Source organism: Nyctereutes procyonoides, unplaced genomic scaffold (assembly GCF_905146905.1).
Source record: "Nyctereutes procyonoides isolate TBG_1078 unplaced genomic scaffold, NYPRO_anot_genome, whole genome shotgun sequence".
In the NCBI taxonomy this organism is placed as follows: Eukaryota; Metazoa; Chordata; class Mammalia; order Carnivora; family Canidae; genus Nyctereutes; species Nyctereutes procyonoides.
In genome coordinates, this window is record NW_026575126.1 from 23,550,120 (window position 1) to 23,571,848 (window position 21,729).

The 21,729-nt window shown below is 36.3% G+C and overlaps 1 protein-coding gene and 1 long non-coding RNA gene across 6 annotated transcripts in view; one reads left to right on the forward strand and one right to left on the reverse strand.

The window, feature by feature from the left end:
- Positions 1-14,668, forward strand: part of TLCD4 (TLC domain containing 4) — a 103,222-nt gene extending 88,554 nt beyond the window's left edge. For all 5 annotated transcript variants that reach the window (XM_055341404.1, XM_055341407.1, XM_055341405.1 and 2 more), the window contains one exon: positions 9,548-14,668. In XM_055341404.1, the coding sequence (XP_055197379.1) occupies positions 9,548-9,866 (319 nt within the window). In that variant the 3' untranslated portion in view covers positions 9,867-14,668. The remainder of the gene's footprint in view (positions 1-9,547) is intronic.
- LOC129520298 (uncharacterized) overlaps positions 1-21,384 on the reverse strand; it is a 30,028-nt gene extending 8,644 nt beyond the window's left edge. The window contains exons 1-2 of the long non-coding RNA XR_008666551.1: positions 21,304-21,384; positions 17,734-17,845 (exon numbers count right to left, since the gene is read on the reverse strand). This is a non-coding gene — a long non-coding RNA (uncharacterized LOC129520298). The remainder of the gene's footprint in view (positions 1-17,733; positions 17,846-21,303) is intronic.
- Between the last annotated feature and the right edge of the window lie 345 nt (positions 21,385-21,729).

Below are 21,729 nucleotides of genomic sequence, written 5' to 3' on the forward strand. Positions count from 1 at the left end.
AGCATATGAAAGAGAAACCCGGCCTCTCAGAGTTAATAATGTAGTAGGAAAAGGTAGAAGTATTTAAGAAGTCTTTTCAAGTATTCAAGGATATTCTTCTTTAACGTTATGCCAAAATATACCAAGAGGTATTTTTTTAAAGGTTATCTAAATATAGAATATGAAACTATATCAGCGAACTTCCCATACAGAGTTATATTCAAATTCATTGGTCTCTTTGCACTTTGAATCTTTTGCCCATGCATAATTATGTAACATCATGCCTTGGTCATTTGTTTATTTGGTCCACTGAGTTTTGTAGGTTTTCCAAATGTTGGTACATTAAATAGTAATATTTAAAAACCTCACATTAGTTAATATCACCACTGATCTCATTTCAAAAGCCTTTAAGTATTGGGAGTCTATCAAAATCATAGTGGCAAATAAAAATTTTCCAAAATTCTGATTTTCATTTGAAAGTTCAAGTTTTGTTATTGGCAACAAATACTGACAAGCTTCTTTTCTCAATGTGACAAACTCACTTTTCATTTTTGAGAAAATGCCTGCCAAATACCCAAGTCTAAATAACATAGTTTTTTCAGTTGTTTTTTCAAGTAAAAATGGTGTTTCATGGAAAAGGCAGGTAGTTTAGCTCATAATTCAAATCATCATCTAAGGGTTTTTTTCCTTCAGATAACTGTTGTACTTTGCAACAGAAGTGTGTTATGTATACTTCCCATTTTATCACACATAATATTAAAAAGATGAACCTAAAGGTCAGGATGCAGTGAAATTATTCTTCTTCATTGGGGACATTCTTAAGTGAAACCATTTCTGCCCCCCCCCTTTTGTAACATTTTTAAAAATTCCCTTGTTTCATTTTTAATTGCAAGTGTGTGGTGGTAAAGCCTACAGTGTCCACTAGTATCATTTTGTGCCATTGCCGTTATTGGTGTTAAGATGCCAGGAGTTTTATCTATCATGCTTTACACCCTCATTGTAGAAGTCATCACAAGGAGCAAGGTGGATAATATTTTAATATTATTATGAAAATAGTTTTGCCTTGTACACCCTCCAAAAAGTCTCAGGGTGCATGGACCACATTTCAATATCTATTATTGATATTTGTCATGCAAGCCTTCACAGAGAAGGCAGGACATATTCTTAAAATGTTTTTTAGGATGTTTTTAGAAGTGGTTGGGGAAGGAATGAACATAAGTTTTTAAAAAGTGGAATAAACATGCTGCATGAAAGAGAAACCCATTCTTGTAGAATCAGAGTATGCCTAGGAGGAGGGTGGATAGACTTACAGGGTGTTGAGTGTCAGAGTTAATTGAACTTGAACCAGTGGATGATGAGAACATAGTCTAGTGGGGAAGACATTCTGAAAATAGCATTGAGTAATTGTAGTTTTTGGTATTTGTAGGATAGATTGGAAGACTGGAGGCAAAATATTGGATTAGGAGGTTAGCAGACACTCTTAGTTATGTGAATGGATGGTGTAATTACATTAGTCCAGGAAATAAATAGGAGTCCAAATTAGCCTGTGGGGATAGATAAAAAATGACAAAATAGAGATTTTCAAGGAAGAAAAAGTGAAATTGGCAATGGATGAGAGATTAGAGAAAAGGGATGAGTTTAGGGCAACTCCTTTGTACCTTTGAGGATTGGGCCCATGAAAAGAAATGAGGAGGCAAGGGGGAGGACTAGAGGGAAGGTGGTTTGGTTTGGAGATGTTAGGTAAGAGGACAAACAGGGCATCTGAGTAGAACTATAGTGAGAGGTACAGAGAAGAATTTTGGAATGATCAGATAGAGGTGACATTTGAAGCCATGAGAAAAGATGGCACTTAAATGATAAAGTTGAGTGTTTAGAATGGAAGCATAAGATAAGGAGGAGTAGATAATGAAGGAATGGTTTAGAAGAAGAAGGGGAGCCAAAATAATATTGGAGCAGTGGGCAACTTTTTTAAAATTAAATTTCTGAACTCCTAAAATTTCACAGTTAATATTTATTAAATACCAATGTTTACACTCTGAAAAAATTACATTAGCAACCAAGGTAACTGGGGTCAACTCACTGCCCAGGCCGAGAAATGTACAGCATCCATAGCCTTATTGGAGTTTTTCCAAGGATGTCAACAAAGATCGAGTTTGTTATTCACAGCTACACTTCTTAAAATTCTCTTTGCTCCTCTTGAACTCACAATATCTCCTAGAACCCCAGGCTTACTCAAAATTCTGACCTTCAACTCTGAATTCCAAAAACACACTGAAGCAGTGCTGTGTTGGGATGGGCTTTTTTGCTTCCATTCTCTTCTCACTTTTTTCCTTTCTTTCTCTTCCTGCAAGGAACCATTTTTGCTTTTGCCAGGTGTGAATTATACCAGATAATATCTTGTTTTTACACTATTTGTAGTTAATACCACACTGCACCATTAATTCCCAGGACATAATTGAAAGGTTCAAGTTTAGAAGTGCAGGTGGAGAAAGAAGTGCTCAATGACCAAAGACAGATTTTTCCCTATAGAGTTGGGTTTGGAAGATTATAAACACGTACAATTTGCTATCTTTTCTTGTATACCTTTCTTAGTAATAACTGTAGATGGTGGGTAAAAGAGTGTTTTCCCTCTGTCCTTTCTTCTCACAAGCATGTCTTCCTTCTTCCTCCTGCCCCTTTCCCTCTCAGCTTTAATGCATATATTCAGAATCTAGTAGCCTTTATTTGTTGGAATGAAAGAGTGTTTGAATTAGGTAAGAAGTAGATTCCAACAAAATAGGTGGCTCTTCTGATGTGAGAGAGGAAGGGAAAAGCAATTACATAAATATTATTTTATCTCAAAGTAATATATGAGCTCTTTCTTTTAAAAGAGACTGGCTTGGGACACCTGGGTGACTTAGTTAAGCATCCAGCTCTTGATTTGGCCCACATCATGATCTCGGAGTCATGAGATTGAGCCCCAAGTGGGGCTCTGTGCTGGGCACGGAGCCTGTTTGAGATTCTCTGTCTTTGTCTTTCTGCCCCTCCCTTGCTTGCTCACATGTTCACTCTCTCTCTCTCAAATGAATGAATGAATGAATGAATGAATGAATGAATGAATGAAACTGGCTTAAAGACCAGGTTTGGTCACATGAAAAAAATTGGCAGAAGATGAATATGGTGATTTCATAGTAGAGCCAAAGGACAACTTCTTTAAGTCTGGATTTGTAGATGATCACCTTTCCACACAACCAAAAATTTGGAAAGTGCATGAAGTACTTGGAGAACAGAAAGTGTAAGTATTCTGGACTAAATACAGAATAGGACTTGTGAGAAGAGAAAAGTCTAGAAAGGTTAGGTCAAGGGAGACCAGTTGAGTCATTGTAGTCATTGAGGTTAGAGATACTGAGGAACAAAAATTATAATGGCAGCAGTGGGAACGGAATGAATCAGGGGAAGAAAAGGAAGAATTTTCAGAAATGGAATGGGTAGGGGTTGTTTACAGACTATAGGAATAGTCTCGGATGATTGCAAGTTTCTGATTTGGATGGTTAAGTCATTGGTGATGCCACTGATGAAGATTTGGGAGGATTGGTTGCTATAAACTTCCATTTATAAAATGTGTGGGGTAAGGTACAGCCTGTGGAATATAAATCAGTAATGTTGTATCAACTTTGTGTGATGACAGACATTAACTAGACTTACTGTGGTGCTCCGTTCCCAGTGTATACAAATGTGGAACCACTATGTTGTACACTTGAAACTAATATACTGTGATATGTCAATTATACTTCAAGTTTAAAAATAAATAATTAAAATTTACAGACCCCACACACACAGTTTTCCACAGAGAGACCTGAATTTGAACAAAGAAAAAGCAAATGTTGGGATGCTTATGACACCTAACACACAAACTATATTGAAAAGATGGCCTTTGGGCCCTTCCCAGTTTTATGTAGCTACCTGAAATATGACCATTTAATTACACAAGCCAATTTTATATAGCTTAGTGTTATTGTAAAAGTTTGCTTGTACAAACTCATTATATATATATCATATATTTACATATTTGTATATATTCACAAAAATGGAGTTTATTCATGAAAATAAAAGCATATCATCTCTCAAAAACCCCACAAAATGAGAGGATCAGAAGAGAAAGAGGCAGTTTTCTGTGGTTGAGGGGTGGGTACAGAGGAGTGATTAGGCAAGGAGTAGAGTATTGGCTTTAAGCATGTTGAGTTTTGGGCATATTTGAGAATTTTTGATTTGTGAAATGCTCACCAATAAATGAAATAAAAATGCTCAACAATAAATTAAAAATCTGGAACTACAAGTAGACCTTGAGAGATGACTTGAAATCAAATATTCATGTTAGGGTGTCAAGCCTTTGAGAGTGGATGAAATGGCCTTGGTAGCACATATACAAATGAATGATGATTGGGAGGCACAAATATTTAAGGGATAGGCAGAGGAAGTAGAGACTGGAAAAGTGTAGTTAGAGAACCAAGAGGAAAATAGTATCATGGAGGTGAGGAGAGATGGAAGTATGATGGTTGGCAGTGTCATATGCTATAGAAAAGCCATTTAGGATGAAGTCTAAGATGAACCCACTGTCTTGATTATAGGGAAGCCACTAGTGACCAATTTCTTTTGTAGGGGAATGTAATCATATTGTATTGGGTTATGAGATATAATAAGAATGCCTGTGAATATACTGTTGACTTCTCTTTCAAAAAGTGTGATAGGAAAGAGAAGCAGAGGGATTTTTGGATTAGGAAAAATTGAGCAAGTTGGTCAGAGAGAAGAAACAATCAACCTAGATGGATCAAGGGGAAGGGGATAATTGATGGACTAAAGTCCCAGAAGATGGAGTGTGGTCCCAAGCATGGGCAGGGAAGCAGTTAGCCTTAGAGAGAGCAAGAGAAACCTCCTTATCTGAGTATAAAGGTAAAGGTGCCTGAAAAGAAGTTTTGAGACCTTGAGGTCAGAGTTTAAGGAATTCATGGTTGATGGACTCTACTATCTCAGTAGTTAGAAGAGGCCAGTTCCTCTGAAGGGATTGACAAGTAGAAAAGAATGAGGAAGGGAAGTAACGTGAATGGTGAAAGAGGTTCGAAGCAATTTTATGGAGTGTGGAGTTAAGTAAAAGGACGGTGAAGGAATTTGAGAATTCAGCTAAAGTCCAGCTCTCTTTAAATTATAGTTGTGCCTGCTGTTTATCTTAATTTCAGTATTGGGGAGTCATAATTATTTATTGAGCTCTAGCTGGAGTGGGGTTCTTACTATGTGTCATAACAGCTTCATACCAGAAGGGAGTTCCCATCATTGCCCCCAGTATTGTAGAGATAAAACTAAGACACAGAAGTCAATGACAGGGAGAGGAAAGACAACACAGGTGCTAAGTGGCAGAGGCAGGCTCTGAACCCAGGCATTCTGGTTGCAGAGCACAGTACGACTTGCAGTGTACATGCCTGGGAAAGGTGGTGTGATAAGAAATTGGAGGCAGATAGGGTGGGTGGGATGTATGAAGTGTTTAGAGACCTGAGTGTGCTGATGTGTGTTCTGAAGTTATCTGAATTCAGGGAGGTAGGAAAGGAAGTAATCAAACTCTGGAGGCTGATAGGATTTTGAGAGTTGGGAGGTCAAAGAATGGGTTTAGGTGGAATTGGGTAGAGTAAAATACGGGGTGTTAAGAGTTGTGATGAGAAAGGGATTGGTCATTTGAGGGATAGCATTTCTGGTAATCCCGTGGCCACCATCTAGTCTAAAAAAATGGCTTTTTGGTTGTTTTTTTTTTAATGGCTGAGGGTAACAAGAGAAGTCTTTGGACTAAAGAAGACTGAGGGATAGAAGATCCCTTAGAACAAAGGTTTTTGACTTTACTGCTTCAGTGATGGTTTTCCTGTTTGTGATATTTTATTAATTTGACATTGCTACCTAAATAGTTTCTCTTTTAATTGACTTGAATAGTTGAGCTTTTTCTCTTTTCACACTACATATACTTACAAATTGTAATACACCTCTTATCCTACTAATTACTCCTACTTGATCTTTTGATCTTAGTAAAATATTTTAAGGTTTTCTTAATTGTTAAGCTTTAGTTACTAAGGTTAAGCAGTTTCTAGTTTAGTCATAACTAATTCAGTCAAATTAAATATTAAGATATATATATTTATATATATATATTAAGATAGTACATTTTACTATATTTGCAGTTTAATCTCTAAACAATGAGGTGAAATTCAGCAAAATCTTTTTTTTTAAAGATTTTATTTATTTATACATGAGAGACACACACATACAGAGGCAGAGACACAAGCAGAGAAGCAGGCTCCCCACAAGGAGCCCGATGTGGGAATTGATCCTGGATCCCAGGATCACACCCTGAGCTGAAGGTAGATGCTCAACTGCTGAGCCACCCAGGCATCCCTCAGCAAAATCTTTTTTAAAGAGCAGAAATAACAGAGAAAATACTGAATTTTTTAAAATAAACTTTGAGAATAATTTTAGACTTACAGAAAAGTGCAAGGTGATACAGAAGTTTCTCATAACCCCACAGCCAGTTTCCCCTTATTAACATTTTAACATTAGTAGGGTACATTTGTCACAATTCATGAATATTGATACATTATTATTAACTAAAGTCCCTACTGTATTCAGATTTCCTTAGTTTTCCTTTTTCTATCCCAGGACCCCAGCCAGGATACCACTTTACATTTAGTTGTATCTCCTTAGACTCCTCTTTGTTGTGACAGTTTCTCAGACTTTTGTTGTTTTTGAGGAGTACTGGTCAGGTGTTTTGTGGAATATTTCTCAATTTGAGTTTCTCATGTTTTTCTCATGATTAGACTTGGATCATGGGGTTTGGGGAGGAAGACCACAGAATTAAAGTACCATTCCCATGACAGCATATCAGGCCTACGTGCTATAAACATGACTTATCACTTGATGTTTTCCTTGTTTACCTGGCTGAAGTAACATTTGTTAGATTTCTCAATTTTTAAGTTACTCTCTCAATCCCACCTGCTTTCTATCCTGAACTCTGGAAGGAAGTCACTATGAATAGTTCCCCTCTTGAGGAGTGAGGAGTTATGCCTTTCCTTGTTGAGAGTGCAATATCTACAGAAATTATTTATAATTATTCTGCATAGGATATTTATCTTTTCTCCTTCAATCACTTATTCCTTCATTCATTTATATTACTATGGATTCATGGATTTATATTATACTTCGAGTGTTTTTAAAATGTTACAGCTTTTGCCATTGAACTCTTTCAGTTGGTTTCTGCTTTGCTATAACCTTTGCTATAACCTCACCATTTTGTTTTTTGAGTATTTCCTTACTTTCTGGCAGTAAAAAATATGCTGGATTCATATTGTATATTCTCTGTTCCAGCCCTAGAATCTCAAAGAGCCCTGATTCCTTTTATTGGAAAATGGTATTAGAGACCATGGTCTAGGCTCTGGGTGTCCTCATTGTTACTGGGACATCATTGTTTCTATAATTTCCCAGATAACAACTGGGAAATATACTAGCCTGTGTATACACAGCTACCTATAATTATTCTATGTCCATAAATACAGACACACACACACACACACACAATTAAGCTAAATGAATTCATACTGATGTTTTCAACTCTAACCCAGTATCATATGGCTCAATCTAGCCTCTTTTACTCACTTGTCGGTAATTTTCCACCCCAACAATGAGAAATCGGGTCCCCGCTTCACCATCAAACAAATGTACTTATTTGTTAAATCCCAATTTATATATATGGGTTTCAGAATTGCTAACTTGTTCCTCCATGACATGCAACTTTACCAACTAGAATACAGTGCTTGTGTATAGTTTTGTCTTTAGTCTTATAGCCACCATTTCCAAAGTTACTTAGATCACCTGTGTTTACCGCACTTCCTACAGTAAGGTTATGTCATATATTTGTAAAGCACTTAGATTCTTTTACCACAGTCTAGATTCTATCCTGGCACTACCAAACTGATATTTTAAAATTTGAAAAAAAAATGTGTACGCATTCTTCATGCTGTTCTGTGGATTTTGACAAATGCATAATGTCATACAGTCACTACTACAATATCATATAGAATTGTTTCACCACCCTAAAATATCTCCTCTGCTTCACTTACTCTCTACCCTCTTTCTCTCTCCCTGAACCTCTGGCAACTACTGATCTGTTTTCTGTTTTTATAGTTTTGCTTTTTCTGGGATGTTATATAAATGGAATCATACTGTGGGTATTGTTTTCAGAATGGCTTTTATTTAGTAATCTGCACTTAAGATTTATCCATGTGGTTATGTAAATTGGTAGTTTGTCCTCTTTATTGCTGAATGACATTCAATTGTGTGGATATACCACAATTTGCTTATCCATTCACCTACTGAATAACATCTTAGTTGCTTGCTTCCAGTTTTTTGCATTTATAAATAAACCTGATGTAAAAATTTGCATGTAATTTTTTTGTGTGGACATGAATTTTCAAATCAGTTGGAAAAATACCTAGGAGAGTGGTTGCTGGATTGTGTGCTATGAATATGTTTAGTGTTATAACTGACATATTGTTTTCCAAAGGGGCTTTACTGTTTTATTCTCACCAGCAATGCTTGAGAGTTCCGTTGCTCCATATCCTTGCCAGCAATTGGTATTGCCAAAATTTTGGATTTTATCATTTTTATAGATATGTAGTAGTATCTCATTGTTTTAATTTACGGTTTTCTAATGACAAATGATGTTTAACATCTTGTTCATATTCTTATTTTCCTTTTGTATATCTTCTCTGATGAGGTGTTTAAGATATTTTGCCCACATTTTAATTGGGTTGTTGCCTTATTGTTGAGTTTTAAGAATTCCTTTTATATTTTGGATACAAGTACTTTATCCTAGATGTATTTTGTAAAGATTTTCTCCCAGTGCATGGGTATCCTTTTATTTTGTTTTAACAGTGCCTTTCACAGAGCAAGTTTTTAATTTTAGTAAAGTCCAACTTAATATTGTTTTCTATGATTGTGCGTTTGGTGTTATATCTAAAGTATTATCACCAAACCCAAGATCATGAAGATTTTCTCCTATGTTTTCTTCTAGAAGTTTCATAGTTTTTCATTTTATGTTTTAAGTCTGTGGTTCATTTTTAGTTAATTTTTGGATAAAATGTGAGGTCTCTGCCTAGGTTCATTTTTCTGGATATGAATATCCAATTGTTCCAGCTGTTTGTTGGAAAAACTATTCTTTCTCTATTGAATTCCCTTTACACTGTAGTGAAAAATCGATTGAGTATATTTGTGTGGGTCTGTTTCTGGGCTAAGACTGTTGATCTGTTTGCTCTCTCACCAATGCCATGCTGTCTTGATTACTGTAGCTTTAATATAGTAAGTAAGTCTTGAAAGTGGGTAGTATGTGTCTGCCAACTTTCTTCCTTTTCAGTATTATATTGGCTATTCTAGGCCCTTTGTCTCTCTATATAAATCTTAGGGGGATATTCACTGAATTTTAAAAACTGAAAACTAAAATTAAAATGGTTAATCCTTGGAGATACGGAGTAAATGTGATGCTTTTAAAAATTTTTTCCAGGTGGTTCTTTGAAGCTCTGAAGTATCCTAAGTTTTCCAAGGCTAACGTCATCAATGGAATACTCATGACAGTGGTGTTCTTCATCGTGCGGATTGCCCCAATACCTCCTTTTTATAGTTACATGTATTCCGTGTTAGGAACAGAAGCCTACATAAGGCTTGGATTTTTAATCCAATGTTCCTGGATCTCTACTTGTGTTGTTTTGGATATAATGAATGTCATGTGGATGATCAAAATTACAAAGGGTTGCATCAAAGTCATCTCTTTCATCAGACAAGAGAAAACCAAAAGTAGTCTTCAGAATGGAAAACTTGACTAAAAGTGGGCTGTTGATATGCATACTTCAGTACTATCTGCATTATATCTACTGATAGGATGAATTCTTGGCATGTTCTTGTACTTCTTATTAATTATATTTGTTATCGAGGATTTTAATCCTTTTTTTTTTTTTTTACCTTTAGAAAAGAGAAACTAAAACTTAGATTTTATTCCAAGATTTCTTTTCTGATTTTCTTCTGCAATATAAGCATGGATAAAATCTTAAAGGTTTAAATAAAAAATTACAAATATAGTGGTGAATCTTTTCAGAAATCTGTTAACCTGCATTGGTATTTTTCTCTGTGGAAAGATGACTATGCTAATTGGGTGCACTTAGTTTTATGTCACCAATTTTGCTGAAAGAATGGGAACTGCTTTTAAATTTGTAAATAGCTCTCAACATTTTGTTGTACTGCACTCACTTCTTACTATGGCTATCAATACCCGTGTAGGGTTTAATTTCTAAATTGTTAAAATGTTCTTTTTCTTAGGCTATTAGAAATGATGTATATTTTGTTTAGCTATGTTATCATCTATGAATGATAAAATATTTTTGCTTATTTTGGGAATATTTAATTACTTCAGTCACAGAAAATACTTTAATTTTTAGATTTTTCAGACCACTTTATTTCTATTTTTAACATTTTATCAAAGTATTGCTTTTTTATTTGTTGTAAGGCTTAAGATAGGTCTTACAGAGCCCCTTAAGAGATGAATTCCTCTTTCTAAAAATGCATGTTACAGATAATTATTTAGGCTGATGGGAGGAATTATTAAGAAAAAAGCTTTAACACTGCTGTCTCTGTTTCCCTTGCACTTTTTCCATGAAAAATATAACCTTTCTATTTGCTCTATTTGCAAAACCTCCCCTAAGTTCAGAACCCAACATCATCAGTACCAAAGTGTTATGCAGTATCTATCTGTCACGCTCCTAACGTAGGCCTCTTAATGAGAACAAAACTCCAAAAGAGTCAGAATTCATATTTTATTCACAGTTTACACCCATACTTAACCAACATTTTGAGTGCTTTGGACATCTGTCTTTCCTAAAGGACAGGAAAAAAAATAGACAATTTAATCTAAATATTCTGATTTTTAACATCCTTCTCCCGTGTGGTGATAAATGGTTGGTGACTCCCGTTTTTTGGGTTTTGGGGTTTTTTTGTGTATCTTGTAAGTATATGTTAACTACTTCTTTGATTCTTACAACCCAAATATAGAATTATAATAGTTAACTATTATTGCCTTTATTTTTCTCAAGTACTTTAATGATTGTTCTCACCTAAGGAAGAAATTTAATCAGTGACAGCTGCTTGAATTTAATTGAGCCCAACCCAAAAGATCTAATCCACTCAGTTTCTCAGCTGGTAGGAGAATGATTTCCTTTCATTGTCCATGTTATGATGGTGAAGGGAGGCTGGCTGGATAGATCAGACTGATTTGATCTGATTTGATTTGATTTGGCTGTTTAATCCAGAGAGAGCCTGATAAGTTTTAGAACATTTAAAGAAAGTAACTGAAATCTCCGTCAATAACTCAATGAGAAAATCAAATTTATTGGCTTATAGTTAAGTACACTTATTTTTGAAAGACAAAGTAATGTATAGGTGTTTGTTTTTAAAGCTACTAATATTAAATTGATAATTTGATACCAATTTAGTGCCTTTGACATCACAGGCACTTAAATGTGTATTGGTTGTTTAGAGGGAGTAGGAAAGCACATGGTTTTATCTTGTTCTTTTCTTGCTCTTTTGCAAGAAAACTGGATTTTTAAGTGGAAAATATTTATATTAGAAAACTATTTTGGAAATTAATTCCTTTAAAAAGAAACAAAAATTGAAGTAAATATTTTTGACTCTTGGGATATTTCTATAGTTTCTGAACACAGATTTTAAATCCACCATCAAAATGAAGACAATATAAAGCAATATATTGCAATGTATTGTAATATAAAGCTCACTGATAAGTGAGTTTCCATATAGCAGTTTCAGTTTTTATAGTTGCAATTTCATGCTTAAAACTTTATTTTTGCTTTCATTAACAGCACTTTTCATTAGTATAGCTACTCACAAAACAAGTGTTTAAAATACAATGTTTTGAACCAAAGTTCACTATTCCCTTTAGTCAGCAAATCTTATTTTATGCTGGCTGCATGACAGCTAATTCAACATCCAGATTCAATATCCAAAAGTAGAAGCTACATATTTCCTTGTACAACATGCATGAAATGGAAAAGACACTACAAACTGCCATACTACTTTAAGTCAGATCTTTACAGGAGCTATACTTTGCTGTTCTGTGATTGTATCCACCTACCTAAGATACAAGGAGTTAAAGACAGAACATATCATTTATTAAACGATGAATTTTTCATTTATTAAATGACTAACTTTTGCTAGACATTTTACATATTAAGTATTTTGACTGGATTAATTTAAATAATTCTATTAGGCATTCTGAATTTAACAACTATTAAAATATTTGTAGAAAATAAAAGCAAATTGGTATAAATTTTTAAGCAATTCTATTTTTATAGAAAAAGATTAGTGACAAACCTGTAACTATAAAGGTGTTCTTTGAATGTGTAGTCTAAAAAATAAAAATTCTTACAAAATTTTGAAAGTGAATGAAAATCAACTAAATAGCATGCAAGATCATAGATTCTGCGTCTGTTATTTGGGAGAATTTAAAAATTATGAACTTGAGTTTGTAGAATTTGCACTCTTGTGTCTGAAATCTTTCTAGTAAGTATTGTTTGCATTTATTTAAAACTCAAAATGGAGTTATATAAGTGCAAAGAAATTAACTCATGTGTAACTTGTGTCTTGATGCCTTATGGTAAGTTAAGATGTAATTTTTATTTCAACTGTTTAGTTTTGTTGTTTCATGGGCTAGTGCTATGTTTGGAGAAATAATAATGTCTTTACCATTCCTAAGGGTGATTGATATACCGAGGATGCCCCAGTACTATTGTAAAGGTCTTATTTTTAAAAACTGCCTAGTTTATAGGTGTTTGAATCAAATTCTTTTCTAAATTTTAATCTGTTTGGCTCGACTTCTTGCTAAAGTGTCAGTTTCTAAATTGTACACTTTCTCTGAGGTGCATTGGGTGTTCGGAGAACGATTCTTCACAGATGTAAGGGCCAGCTTTACAGCTGGTTACACCTTTTGTCATCATGCATCAGAAAAAGTCCTGTCATGGAGATATATAGGGGAAGTGTAACATTCATGTTTGTTCTGTTTCATTTTTTAGGGAAATAAACATGTTCCAAAAGACACTATTAAAATAAATGTTTGAACAAATTTCAGTTTCTAGGTTACTGCTAACTCCAATGTGTAAATATACATATGAATCAGCTTTCAGTGGTCTAGGCTATTGCTTAAAATTGAAAAGTCCATGTTAATTGTGGACATCATAGTTTTACTTTATGGAAGACTATGTATCTATCTGTGTGTCTTGGGTTCCAGATGAAGTGCATATAACTTTATCAGAAATGTGGCACAGCATTTCTCCACCAGTATGAACCAACACAGCAGTGAGACCCCTCCAGTGTTTAGAGATCCTGGGCACACAAACAAACTGCCCAGCCTTAACCACAGCTAGACTGATGACAGGCACAATCCCTTAAAGCTACTGCAAGGGATTTTTCACACGAAGCATATGTGGCATGTGTGAGAACAATGAGAAGCCAGCAGGACCTGGAGTTGGAGACACCATGACTGATTTTCCTTTAAAAGGCATGATGTCCCTTCCTCATCTAAACGTTGTTCTCTGAATTCCTTCAGCCCTTCCAACTCATCCTCCTAACACCCTTAAGACTATGCCAGCACCTTTCAACTTTTGAGGCTTCCCCATACCTGTAAGTGTTCTGTTCTGTTGTGGCAAATTTCAAAGTTTTCAAGTACGTTTTTCAATTGAAAAAAAGCATTGCAATACGTTTAAGTAGAGGTCAGCAAACCATAATTGCTAAGAGGCTATCAGAAGCCATTTAGTACTTAATACTTGTTACAAGATGAAACAAGGCTAATAAGGTTATGGTTTTATTGAGAAAAACATCTGTAGTCTCTTTCTTAGACTGGCTTAGCAGTAAGAGCTTTATATATATTTCAGCTATGGATTCATTGTAGACCTATAAATTATCTAAATGCTCTTCCTTAGACCCCATGGCAGGAGGAGGAACTGAAGTAGCTCTGTGTTATGAGGCCGTTAGGAGGAGGGGCTGCCGGTGTGTGGCAGCATTACTGGGTCCTGCTCTTTAACTGAGCAAATTTAGTTATGGTCATGTTTCTTTTAAAAACAAGCTTACCAGCAAGTGGATTACTCAGCATGTTTTACAAGTGCAACACCCATGGACTAGAGCCCTATCCCTCTCTAGCCCCGGCCTCAAACTGCCTGTACCAGCCTTGATATTAAGTTGTACCTTTATTTGAAGATGTTTTGGATAGCAGTGGAGAACTGAAGGCTAGCTGCTAAAATTGGTTTGCTTGCATTGAAAATGTTTACACTGAGTCCCTTGCTACACCATAAACCATGAACCATTTGTTTGCATTGAAAATGTCTACAGCAAACTGGACAGTTTTGATATCAGGCCCTATATTTAAGACCAAAAACAATGAGAAGTATTTCTAAATCTTAAAGATATAAATACAATACCTCTGGCTGAAAACTCGTTAATCATCATCTGTATATTTTTTCTTTATATCTTTACCTAATTTTTTCTGTAATTAAGTGTGCATTAGGTATTTGCTACTTCTTGGTTAATGAAGCCTAAAAATATAACTGTAAATAAAATATGCTATATATTTTTCTGTTTCTTGCTTGGTTTGCTTCTAGTATCATTATGTCTACTTTCTACTTAAAGAATTTTTGCATAGATGATACTCTTACTAGTAACTAGAATGAGTTATGAGTATTTTTGGTAATTATTAGAATTTATAATAACTTTTAGACATGGATTTCATTTGAAAAAGCTACTTGGAAATTGCAGCAAATGTGATAACTCTAGTGATACACAAAATTTTTTTCTGGGAATATACATTACTATTTAATTGTTATAAAGATTTTGGAAGTCTTTCAAAATACATTTAACATTTTGAGAAACACACCTTCTAATTTATTTCCATAAGGCTGAATGAAAAACTCTTATTTACAAAATGTGAGACTTGGTAATTTATAAACAAGTGTTATTCAGATTTATTAGCAATTCAAATAGCAATTTAGTATTCTTTGGTCATTGGTTGTGCTTAATTTGAAGGGGATTAATTAATATCTCTAGGTAATTCCCTTAAAAATGTTAAATGTTTATATATTTTATTTGTATGTGTGCCAGTTCAAAGTATATGCAAGTTCTAAGCAATAATCTGCATGTTACACAAGGTTGGCCTTCCTTTGTCATGACAAATTTTATTTGATCTTGATTTTAAGAATGTGTATAAAATCAATATCCTATATATATAAATCGTCCCTCCTCCCAATGAAAACCGTGAAATTTTCCTGTGTTAGAACACTAATGTGGTGCAAAGCTTTGTATTTTGTGGGAAAAAAATTAATAAAATCACAATTATTTAGTGCAAAAGTCTGAGTCTGCAAAGTGTACATTTTCATAGTAATTGATGAATAGATGATAAAAATTACTTTCCTCAAATCTCTTCCAGCTCTTGAATCCTAAAGCTAATATTTTTCTTCAAGATGTTTGTAGAGCTTGTTTACCCTCTTCCTTCCCTTTTCTCCCTGAGGTCCCTGCCTTATAACAAACCAGGAGGGGAAGCAGGCATTATAGTCATGCTTGTTGATGGAAGGAATGGTGCTATCTAATCCATAGGCTCTTTCAGATTAAGTAAAACTTTTGCAGTTATGTTTTTAATCTCCTTCCTCGTGTTCTTTAGGCCTCTCATGTGGTCTCAAGTGTTTTTTGCCAAATGTCTTGGCTGGAGTTTCTCCCTTCTCAAATTGCCCATGTCTTAATTTTGCATCTTGGTCTGAGAATATCCAGTAGATCAGGAAGCAGAAAGCTAATTGAATAGAATACTGAAGTGGCCTTTGGAGAGAGTACCATGAGTCATGCTTCAGAACATGCCTAAAATGTTGTGTCAAGACTGGCAAAGGAACAGCTGAATTTCAAAATTAAAATAGCAGCCACAGCTGTTAGTGCAGACAGGCCACAGGTAAAATTACAAGGATTCAGAACTGCTCTAAGCAAGTGTAAATGGGTGCTCTCTCTCACACCTCAGCTTGTTTCAAAGATGAGCCACCCGTCTTTTTTTTTCCTAGTCTTTACCAAAGTTAACTTACTGCGTTCCCTCCTTGTTGATGGTTCTTAACTGCACAGAATAAGCAAGTTGGCAAGTTTGCAATTTTCCCCTTTCTAGTAACTGATAATCTGTTCCTAGATGCTTCTCATAAATTGGACTCTTCAAATAAGGTCTATGCACACCGAATCTACTTGAGTAGCCCATTGTTGCAGCGCTCCTAGGCTTGGAGCTTGACTCCCCTATTGGCTAAATAGCCCCTTCCTCTTTTATCTATCTCCAGCTAAATTCTGCTACATCTTGTTATGTCATTTTACCAAATCATTAGTTATACCATTTCAGAAATTATCTAAGCAGAACTTTCAAAGAAGGGGACTTGTAGGGAGAAATGAAAAGTAATATGGATTATAGGCTGCATTTTTATGGAGGATAAAGTTCAAGGATAGATAGAAATTTGGGAAGAATGACATAGAAAAGTAGAGATAAAAGATCTCAAGGAATAGGAAAACCAAAATAAGAACATGCTCTGTAGGTAAACATTGCATTTGGGGTAACATGAACCCATCAAAATGAATATAGTGAAATTCATGTGCACATTACAAGAATGTCTTCATTAAAATGCAATGTAAGCATTCATTATATGTGCCTTTTTTCTTCAAATGTTTATTTAAATTCCAGTTAACATGCAGTGCTATATTGGTTTCTGGTATACAGTTTATATATCACAAGCGCCGTCCTTAATCCCCATCATTCATTTAACCCATCCCCCTGCCCAAACATTGGTTTTGTTTCTTAAATTTCACATGAGTGAAATCATATAGTATTTGTCTTTATATATATATGTATATATATGCAGGTATGCTGTATGACTGTGTGTATCTATCATCTATCTTGGTAGTGTGCCACCCACTGCTGACAGATGTCTCCGTGCAGAGGCAGGAATGAGGGGCCACCCTCCTGGAGCAGTGATTTTAGTGGACTGTCTGAGCCTGCAGAAGACCCCAAGTCCAAATCTGTTGTGATTACAAAACACCCAACTGTGCCCGACAGTTAAGCTTTGTGAAATAATTTGTGTTGTCAGACTCATCATGAGAGGTTTTAGAAAATGAAGTTTTGAAAGTATACTGTGTTGTGGACAGAAAGGATGTACGAATGGATATGGCACAAGACAGTAGGATTTTGTTTGAATTGTAAATTAGGAAAGAGCAATTTGCAGAGTGAAGTATCCAAGGGCCAAAGGTATTGGTGAAAAAGTATCTTAATCTCTGTGAGTCTTAGTCTTGTTATCTGTAAAGTTATGTTTTATGTATCTCCTGACTTTCCTTCCAGCTCTCCTATCCTATTAGTAAGAGCTTTTACTTGAAACAAAGCAATTACAACAGAGCAAGTATAGCTTTAAGGCTTAGTGATGTGATTGGAATGGCATCCGAGGGAGATTCTCAGCGTCAGATGAATGGGAGTACAGAAATAGGCTAGTGATGGAGAAATTGGCCAAGCAACTGCAAAGTGGTTAAGCCTGATGCATGGCCTTGGACAAGGAAGAAAGACAGAAGGGCCAGATCTGCTAAATATTGCAAAGAGAGAACCAGAGGGCTTTAGAAAAACTGAATATTACTCACGAATAAAGCTGCGGAACTGAGAGGTGACAGATGCCACTGGATGTGATGTCAGAACATGGGGAGCCGAGGACTCAGCAAGATGTTGGAGAATGGCAACAGCTCTTCGGAGATGCTGTGGATGAGAGGAAAGAGGGAAGTCAAGGCCTCAGGCATTTTCTATACATGAGGAAAGGCAAAGTACAGTAGTTGGAAGAGCAGAATGGAGCCTGTGGTAAACTTTTAACATAATGGCCACTTGGAGAATTCATTCTGGGGGAAAGAAATGTCTCAAAGTGCCTCACTATGGTGACTTGCATTGCTTTTCTCATGTCTGAATAATGGTCTTGCCCTGAACCCTCGTATTTGTGTATTCAAGATTCCTGAGTGTCACTGACCCATAGTTTCCCCACAGCCCTTTCAGGTCTGCTGTCTGTCCTCGTGACTCAATGCTGCCCATGGTGTCAGTCCAGCCCTCTCTCGTCAAAGAGCTTGAGTAAAGTTTAGAGAGGATGACTAGAATATAAGGCCCTTCTGGGGAGTCTGGCTGCAGGTCGGTAGTTGGAGACTGCTGCAGACAGCTACAGCCTTGTGGAGGGGTTTGACTGCCTAGGAGAGGTGGTCATTGGATGGTGAGGGTGGAGGGCAAAGTTCAAAGCAGACAGCAGAAGCCCACGTAACCTGGAGCAGGTTCAGGGAGGCTGTTGTCAATGTGTTAGGTCTCCAGTTTCTGTGTCTGAATTGCTAGGAAGATGTCATGGAGAACACTCTAAATCGTTCCCTCTTGGACTGCTATACAGTCTCCTAATTGGTCTTTCCCAGTATACACTACCTCCCTGCCCATCTGTCACACATGCTACTGACTCATTTTCGAACACATCCTCAATATGTGTCACAGCCCTGATCTGAATTTCTGAATATTCTGAGTAAAATACTCCCAAGTCTAAACTCCTTCAACCGAATTTAAAGTTCTTGGTGATTTTACCCTATCCTATCTATCTAACTTCCAGCAGGTTGGTTCTGCTATCTGCACCTGTTCATCCAAGCTGCATGCCTTTGCACTTGCTATGCCTCAAGTTTGGAAACCCTTGCCTCTCACAGATCTGTCACCTACTTTAACCTCAAGACATATTAAGAAAATTCTTTTTTTTTTCTCCACTAAAAACAAAACACATTCAGGTGAAGTGGAGAATACATTTATTAAATCATGTTCCTTTATATATTTTTAAAAATATTTTATTATTTATTTATTTATTTATTTATTTATTTATTTATTTATTTATGAGAGAGAGAGAGAGACAGCAAGGGGAGGAGCAGAGGCAAAGGGACAAGCAGACTCCACACTGAGTGCAGAGACCAACTTGGGGCTCAATCTTAAGACCTTGAGATCATGACCTGAGCCAAAATGAAGAGTTAGACACTTAACCAACTGAGCCACCTGGGCACCCCAAATCATGTTAATATTTATTAAGCACTGGTTAGATTGCCAAGAGGTCTTCTGGAACAACCAGGATAAATAAATTCATTCTTTACTGAGCCTGGATCCCAGAACTTTCTGTCCTGGGGAAGCTTCTATGGCCATAGCCAAGCTGTTATGTTTTCTCTCAAAGAAATTAGTTCATCCACTCCCACTGGCTGGAACAAGTAGTGGGAGCTCAGCCCTCCTCAGGCTTTTGCACAGACTTTGTTATTTTGAGTAACATGGTGGAAAGACTTGATCTGGGAGTCTGAAACCTGGATTCCAGTTCCAGCTTACCACCTACTTGTGACCTGTGTAGGCGAGTGTTCTCACCTTCTTGGCATTTGTTTTCACCTGTAAGGTGAGAAGTTCAACTGGATGAATTTAAGGCTCCTTTTCTTTCAAGTTCATCATTCTATGATAAGAGTAATTAAGGGCAGTCCTGGTGGCGCAGCGGTTTAGCACCACCTGCAGCCCAGGGCATGATCCTGGAGTCCCGGGATCGAGTCCCACATCAGGCTCTCAGAGTCTCTGCCTCTCTCTCTCTCTCTGCATCTTTATGAATAAATAAAATCTTAAAAAAATTTTAAAAAAAGAGTAATTAAAATCAAGGTTGGGGTATATAGCCCAGGTTATGGCAAGCTAATTTCTGTCAGCCAGCAATTCTACAATATTGGTTTCAGTTGCTAAGTTTTTGGAGGTGGCTTAAATTCTAATTTTGATTGTAACTGTGTGCCCTTGAGTAAGGCCCCTTGTTTATGACTCCATCTTCCTCACTTGTAAAAGGAGATGGTATCACTTGCAATCGATGAACCTAGCCAAAAGAGTCTGAGAGTAATATTTGCTAAGTGCTTCAAGATTCTTCAGGAAAAGAGATAAAGTTTTAATGATGTACTTTCCCACTATACTTGAAGCCAAGTTGATTTTTAAAATACTCTTCCTAGTGTTAACCTCTGAAAGATATAAACATCTCCATTATGGTATCCAAACTGGAACCCCTTTTCTTTATTTCCCACAAGAAAATATAATCAGAAAGGAAAGCAAATGACTAATGAAAATGTAAACAGTAAGTTATTTATTCCTTTCTCACCAAAACAAAAACTCTGAATCCTCCAATTATCTTGAGAAGCAAGTCTACCACAAATGGGTCAATTACCTTGGTTGACTCAGTACTGGCTAATCAGACTTTCCATAAGATTGTTGTGTTCTTAGTAACTTTAAACGTAGTCTGCTAGGGTTATGTGGTGGCTCTGTGCAAAGTCAAGGCCAGGATGAACTGGGATGGGGAAACTATTCTGATGACCTTTGTTGTCTGTGAGTTAGTTGAGTGGTAAACTTAGTTGTTTCTTGTAACTTTATTGGTCTTTGGCTGACTGATAATGGAATTATCTATAGAAAGATCCACTCTGGATTTTTACAATCAGTAGATGGACTCTCTAAGACACCGTGTCACGAAGAAAAGTAATGAAATAAGTAAATCTGCATTGCTCTAAGGAGAAAATGTGAATGATTCCTTAGCATTCTAATGAGTAAAAATAAATGCTAATTAGGATTTATGTTCTAAAGAATGGAGTGAGAAAATGGATGTGCCAGTATGTTAATTTTGTTCTTTAAAAATGACTAACCCAAAAACTTTTATAACTTGGACCATTCTTTTTAGAAAGGCATCTAAACTGTGTGTATTGAAAACGTGAACCCAAAAAGAAGTCTACTCTCCGCTGTCCATTCCCTTCGTGACTCTCCAGTCATTAGCTTAAACTCTTAAATATCCTTATCCCAGATCTAACCAAATGCCTACATTTTGTATATTCAACTCAGGATCCAGAAATCTGCTGGAAAATCATTCAACTCTGTGTAATTGGAGCCACCACAAATTCATGGAATCGGTCATTCACTTTAAAAACATTGACACTTTAGGTACCAGGTACCATGAAAGCACAGGGTATATAAATATGGTGAACAAAACTGTCGAGGCCTTCTTGACAGGGAGCTAGAAGGGAGAGGTAAGGAGGAGGAAAGCATATATAGGTCAAGTGACTCTGTGAGCCCTGTCTTTCCTCTTTGATCTCAGATCTAGCATAGTGTTTCACATATAGTAAATCATGCAATCAAAAAAACATCTAGTCAGTACTTACTATGTGCCAGGCTCTATTTTAGGCTCTAGAGGACATCGTGAACAAGGTAGACACAGAAGACTCCGCTCTCTTAGAACCTACATTCTAGCCACTGGAAAACAATGGTAAACAAACTTGACAAAAAGCAATAAATATACAAGGTAATTTCAAGTAATAAGTGCTGGGAAAGAAAGAATAACAGTGGGGGGTGGGGAGGGCACACCTGAGTGGCTCAGTCAGTTAAGCGTCTGCCTTCAGCTCAGGTCATGATCCCAGAGTCCTGGGATCAAGCCCCACATTGGGCTCCCTGATCAGTGGGAAGCCTGCTTCTCCCTCTCCCCACCCCTTGCTCATGCTCTTGCACATTCTTACTCTCTCAAATAAATAAATAAAATCCTAAAAAAAAAAAAAAAAGAAAGAAAGAAAAGACAGTTGGGATTGGGAGGC